Source organism: Ochotona princeps, chromosome 20 (genome assembly GCF_030435755.1).
Source record: "Ochotona princeps isolate mOchPri1 chromosome 20, mOchPri1.hap1, whole genome shotgun sequence".
In the NCBI taxonomy this organism is placed as follows: Eukaryota; Metazoa; Chordata; class Mammalia; order Lagomorpha; family Ochotonidae; genus Ochotona; species Ochotona princeps.
The window spans coordinates 38,471,302-38,477,895 of NC_080851.1; the positions used below are offsets into that span (position 1 = coordinate 38,471,302).

The window sequence follows — 6,594 nt, forward strand, 5'->3', positions numbered from 1 at the left end:
GGGGGGATCTCGGTATCACAGTACTGCTTGGGGCCCCTTCAATTAGGGAGCTGCTAGGCGGTCTTTTGTCAATCACATTGCTGTTGGGGGCCCCTGCACATCACAGGCATCTCTGTCAATCGTAGCACTGTTTGTGGGAACTCTCTCAATCACCGATCTGTCTGGGGTCTCCTGTCCATCAGGGAGCTGTTTGTGTGTCTTGTCAAACAGGGTTTTGTCTGGGTAGGTCCCCTGTCAATGAGGAAGCAGTTTGTGGTTTGCCAATCAGGGTACTGTTTGGGGTGACCTGTGATTCAGACTAATTTTTATGGGTTTCCTGATATTCACGGTCCTATTGCGCACCCGTGCTCTCTTGGGTCATGTTTGTTTCCTTTCCAAAATCTATGGATTCCAGGGGGGACCCTAATCTGGGAGCTTTCCTGGATGTGATGGGGAGCGTTTGTTTGTGTGTGGTGAGGCTGCCATGCGGGGGAACGGTCTTGTGTGCCCTGAAACCTTTTGGGATTTGTGTCATTTTTTGAATGTTTCAGGAACTACATGTGGTTTCAGGAACCCATTGGCAAGGTTCAGAAACATGTCAGTACCTGGAGGATCCTACTGCTGGCCCCTTGTGCCTGCCCCTGTCAGTCTCAGCCAGCCCCGCCCCCAGGCTTCTGCCCCTGTCAGTCTCAGCCAGCCCCGCCCCCAGGCTTCTGCCCCTGTCAGTCTCGGCCAGCCCCGCCCCCAGGCTTCTGCCCCTGTCAGTCTCGGCCAGCCCCGCCCCCAGGCTTCTGCCCCTGTCAGTCTCGGCCAGCCCCGCCCCCAGGCTTCTGCCCCTGTCAGTCTCGGCCAGCCCCGCCCCCAGACTTCTGCCCCTGTCAGTCTCGGCCAGCCCCGCCCTCAGGCTTCTGCCCCCGCTGTCAGTCTCGGCCAGCCCCGCCCTCAGGCTTCTGCCCCTGTCAGTCTCGGCCAGCCCCGCCCTCAGGCTTCTGCCCCTGTCAGTCTCGGCCAGCCCCGCCCCCAGGCTTCTGCCCTGGTTAGTCACGACTAGCCCCTTTCATCCCTTCCCCACCTGTCACGACCAAGGCCAGAGGGGTGAAAAAATATCAGACGCGAGACGCCATAGGGGTACAGGACAAAGGTCCCTGCTTCTCTTTATTGCTTGGGGTGCGTGTGGTGGGTGGAGCGGAGTGCGATGGCCATCAGCTACTGGGTGCCACGGGGGATAGGGGAGACCAGTTTCCGAACCAGTCATTGCAGGTCGGGTGGCAGCATCTCAGGATGATTCTGGGGCCCAGGTAGGGTGTCCAATCCTCGTTAGACGTTCGAGGATTCTGCAATGCATAGTGGGAAAAAGGAAGGTTGTGGTCCCCATCAGGCAGCTTTTTGGTGGTGCCCTATCAATAACTATTACGTCAATCAGGGTGTCATTTGGGGGTCTCCTCTCAATCAATGTGTCTGTGTCCTCTCAATCAATGTGAGTGCCCCTGGGTATCAGGGTGCTTTTTGTGTTACCTTGTCACTCAGCTTTGTGCTTGGGGGTTTCCTGTCAATCAGAAACCTGCTTGGGTTTCCCTATCAGGAAGCTGTTTGGAGGTTCTCTGATAATCACAGAGCTGTTAGGGGCCACTGTAAATCAGGCAGCTATCTGAGGTCTCCTGCATATGAGTTGCTTGGCGGTCCTTAGTCAATCAGGGTGTCTTTGGTGGTCCTTTGCCAATCTCCATGCATTCAGGGTTTCCTTTCAATCAGGAAGGCATTTTTGGGTCCCCTTTCTATCAATTAGGGTTTTATTGGGGCTTCCTTCGGAGACCATTTTTCAATTAGGGTGTTTTGGGGGGATCCACTTTTCATCAGGGTGCTATTCCACGTGTGCTTTCAATCAAGGTGTCATTGGTGGTCTCCTGTTTATCAGGAAGCTATTTTGGATTGTCTGGGTATTGGGACACTTCTTGGGGTGTCCCTGCTTACCCCCTTCCTTGAAGCACAGCTTCTTCTTCTGGTACGCTACAAAGCTGGACACAGCCCCAGCCACAGCAACCACTACAGCCCCCACGATCCCGGGGACCAGGCCTTGGGGCTGCTCTGGAGGGAAGAAAGGTAATGGGGGGATCCAATGAGTACGGAATGCACAAGGTTGATGTTCTTTCCTTGGTCTTCCTTCCATTTCTAGAATAATCTGGAATGGAAAAACCTAGAGCCTTCTGGAACTTTTGAGAACATTTCAAAACCTTCTGAAATAATTTAGAACCCTCTAGAACTTACCAGAAACTTTCTGATCCTTCCATGAGCTTTCCAGGAACATGAACACATGTCAACCCAGTCAAGTGGAACTTTCTGGACACTTCCAGAGCTTTCTGGAATTTTCCAGAACCTTCCATCAAAGTGTGAGTGCATTGACTATAGATTCTATCCTAGAAGGCTCAGAGGGCCCTAGCTTTAGGGAAGGCCAAGGGAAATCTGCACTTACCCTGTTGCCCATCAGTTGCGTGGCTTCCAGAATCATCTCTTCCTGCATAAGAATAAGGAGGGGTAGTGCCGGATGAGGTCAAGGGTCACCAGGACACACCCTCTCACATATGTGCACCCAGGGGTGGAAGTCTGGGGTCCAGGTACCTCCATTTTCTGTGCGGCCAATGAGGTCAGAGTCTGAGAATCCACCTGCCAAGAAGGAAGAGGAGGCAGCTCATACTGGCAGGAGCCAGCTGTAACTGGCCTGCACCCTGGAGGTGTGTTTGTTGAGCAGGAGGGTCTGTTTCTCACCATCATTTCCATGTGCATTGGGGTGTGGCCTGGGTGGTGCCTTGGGGGGGCCAGGGTCGCCTGCATAGGGAGACAAGGGGGGATATCACTCAAAAGAGACAGGTTAAGCAGTTTTGTTTTGTTTGGTTTGGTTTTTTGTTGGTTTTGCATCACGTGCTCTCAAAGTTATGGACAGGCTGCTTTTTTTTTTTTTTTTTTTTTGACATTCCAAGATTGCCTGCATGATTTCACATGGGGGGGCAGTGGCTACTCACTGCGACTTTCCTCATGCAGGTTGTCTTTCAGGTCAAAACTGCTGATTGCAGGGTTCAGGGACAGAATATTCCCAAAAGAGCCCCAGTGTCCAACCCATCCATCTCGGACCTTTTGATGGCAACCACCCCAGGCCCATAAGGATGGCATGATGGAGCCATCCTGTATCCTGGACATTTCCTTGAGGGTCACTGTGGACCAGCCCCTCTGCCCTGGCAATCATTAGGTGCTCACCCGCATCTGCCTTGTGGGGAGTCAGCGTCGGCTTGGCTTCATCTTTGTCTGTGGAGATTTTTAGAATTCCAAGTTTTTAATTTTCTTTCATCTTTAATTATCTGTAATCTTTAAATTTCCCCCAATTTCCAATTTTCTAATTTTCAATGTTCATTTTCAGATAATTTTCCCATATATTTAATTATATTTTAAATTTTTCTTGATTTGGTCCAATTTTTAATTTTATGGTTAATTTCTTATTAATTTTTCAGATTTACAAATTATTATCAATTCTTAACTTCTTAATCATTTTAAATTTCTCTCAATTTTCCCTGATTTTATAATTTTCCTTTGTTGTCAGCCCTCACTGGTTCCGGCTCTCGTCCATCATCTTGCTCTAGTGGTTCCCAAGGTGCAGAACCCCACCACACAGGTCCCAGCTCCATCCCAGGGCCTTGGGGTGCTCTCCATAGCAACTGACAGCCATGCACCTGTTATAGGCACGGATGGGATTTACTTGTCAACAAGGAGGAGGAAATCATTATTGCCATGTAGTTGGAATGAAATATTATTAAGTATTAATATATTGTCATTCATAAACACAGTGCATTATTAATTAGTATATTAATAACAAACGTGCTATTATTTGTTATGGATAAAACAGTTTTGTTGCTATTAAATATATGGACTATCTTATGAAATTATTAATATGCAACATATTAATAATAAAATGTCATGAATCAATTAATACAAACATCATTATATCATAATGTTAAAACACTGAGGTAACATTTGATGCAATATTGTTATAACATTATTCATTAATATATTTTTGTTATGAATAAAATCTGTATTTTGTTAACATTAAAAATATCTATCTTGTTGCAATATAAAATTATCAATAAAACTTTATATCATTAGCATAAACCATCTCTAGCATATTATCGAAAATGTTATACAAATATTGTAACATATACTGTAGCATAATAAAATTACTGACAACCATCATTTATATATAATGACTTTAGTATTGAAAAGAAATATTAATAATAATTGATTCATATATATTTTATTCCTGTTGAATACATTGACTATCTTACCCAATAGGATTATTAATATAACTAATGGATTATTAACAAAGTAACATTAGTATAATGCAATATTGAGCAATGAACAAATGTGTTATAATTAATGCAATGCAATAAAATATCATTGATAAAATACATGAATACAAGAGTACTAATGAATATATCATTCACCATTAATAATCTAAATAAAATTTTATTAATTCATATTTATGATTAATACACATATATTTTGTTTCTGTTAAATACATAGGCTATCTTATCATATAAAAATTAATATATGATATGAAATTGACAAAATGTCATTAATAAAATATAATCTTAATATAGTAAAGTATGTTATTCAGTACTAATAAAATCTATACTTTAAATATATCTACTGTGATATCCTATGTATTTTAAAACATATATGTAATATTGTGAATATGAAATATATTCAACATGTTATCCAATCATCAAAATAAAATCTAATATTATGTTTGCAAAGAAAGAACCTTGATTGAATTTGAACTGTAATACTGCAACAAGGTGGAGGAATCCACCATGGGGAGGGGAGGGGTGGGGGGATTCCCGGAGCCTATGAAACTGTCACATAATGCAAAATAATTAATAAAAAAATTTAAAAAAATCTAACATTGTCATATAAGACACACCCAATATATTAACAGATATTATTAATATACATTTAAATGATACTATTAAAATAAAATGTAGATTTTGGTCATATCAATATTATTGCTATATTTTCACATACTGCTATTCATAAAATCTATAATATATTGTTAATATAAAATGCCTATTATACAAAATGTATAGAATATTGTAAAATCTATGTATCATTAATAAAGAAATCTTATATTGTCAAATCCATACAATATGAAAAAGATTGAAAATATTATCACCTAACAAAAATGTATATACCTGAAATATGTGTTATGATTAATATAAAATCTATGCAATAATGTTAATATATAATCTGTGTGGTGTTAACATAAAATTTATAAAATGTTAATGCAAAATCAATGCAATTTAATATCACATGGTTAATATAAAATCTATATAATATACAGAAAAATGATAAAATATTAATATTAATGATTTATTGTAAATAAAACCTATATAAAATTATATAAAAGTGTAGTTCTACTATTGGATCTTTCCAATTATTGTCCTATACTAGCTAACATTGATCATTAATATTAATATGAATAGTATTACTACTTGGAATGATCTAGTTCCCATATGACGTCATACACTGTGATGTTGTGCCGTCTCCCTACGTCATTAGTTCACATTGTGAACGCGTGCTCCGTCCTGGCGTAATCACAAACTCACCTGGCAGAGCATCTTCCAGATCAAAGTCTGAGAAGCAAAAACAGGAGTGAGTAAGACACTGCAGTAGCTGGAGCAATCCCTGGCGCAAGCGTGCAGGGCTCAGGCCCGTCATTGGCAACTGCGGCCCCGCCTATGCAGCCCCGCCCAAGCCATGCCACAGGCCACGCCCACGGTTCAGACCCCGCCCCAGCTGGCCCTCCCACTCGCCCAGCCCTGCGCAGGCGGGCACACCCAAACCATGCCACAAGCCACGCCCACATTCGGCCACGCCCCATTGGCCCTAGCAACCAAGCCATGCCCACATTGCCAGCCCCGCCCCGCGGTCAGGGTGCGTCCCGAGCATGAGTCACCCACGGTCTTGTGCCCACCGCGCCCCGGGGATATCCCTGGCCCCTCATCTGAACCCCCAAATCTCACCCCGCCACCTCGACCACTACCCCACAGCCCGATCCCGACTCCGACCTCGGCATCCCGCGGGGGCAGTGCGCGGGTCCCGACAGAGAGTTGGGCCGGGCGGGGTCCCATGGACAGTGACCAGCTTCTGGTGGACCCCCTTCTCCGGCCACCCAAAGTCCGTTCCTCCCAAGGTCCCCGCACTCACCGGACTGCGAGCGCAGCAGCCCGAGGAGCAGCGCGAACCCCAGCAGCCTCAGGCAGATCCCGCGTGCCATGGTGTCCCGCGGCGGGAGAGGGAGCGGCGGGGAGCGGCCGGGGCGCGGCCGAGCCGGGAGAGGGACCGGCCCAGGGCAGCGTCCACCCAATCACGGCGCCCACAGTCCCCCAAGAACCAGAAAGGCACTCTGGCGCTCCACCCATCCTCACGTCCATCAATCCGCGGCGCGCTGTGATTGAATCAAAGTTTGGCGCTCTTCCTTTATTGTCAATTAACAGTGCGCTGTGATTGAATAAAAGTTTGGAATTCCGCCCCATCCTCATATCAATCATCCAGTGACTTGCTTTCACTGAA

At 44.9% G+C, this 6,594-nt stretch overlaps 1 protein-coding gene across 1 annotated transcript; it reads right to left on the reverse strand.

Annotated features, from left to right (window-relative positions):
- Positions 1-1,102: 1,102 nt before the first annotated feature.
- CD99 (CD99 molecule (Xg blood group)) lies at positions 1,103-6,458 on the reverse strand. Its single transcript, XM_012931068.2, has 8 exons — positions 6,229-6,458; positions 5,628-5,654; positions 3,229-3,276; positions 2,743-2,802; positions 2,596-2,640; positions 2,450-2,491; positions 1,951-2,064; positions 1,103-1,313 (listed from the first exon to the last, which is right to left on the reverse strand). Exons 1-8 carry the CDS (start codon positions 6,296-6,298, stop codon positions 1,297-1,299), a joined length of 423 nt encoding a protein of 140 aa, XP_012786522.2. The 5' UTR covers positions 6,299-6,458; the 3' UTR covers positions 1,103-1,296.
- Positions 6,459-6,594: the final 136 nt, after the last annotated feature.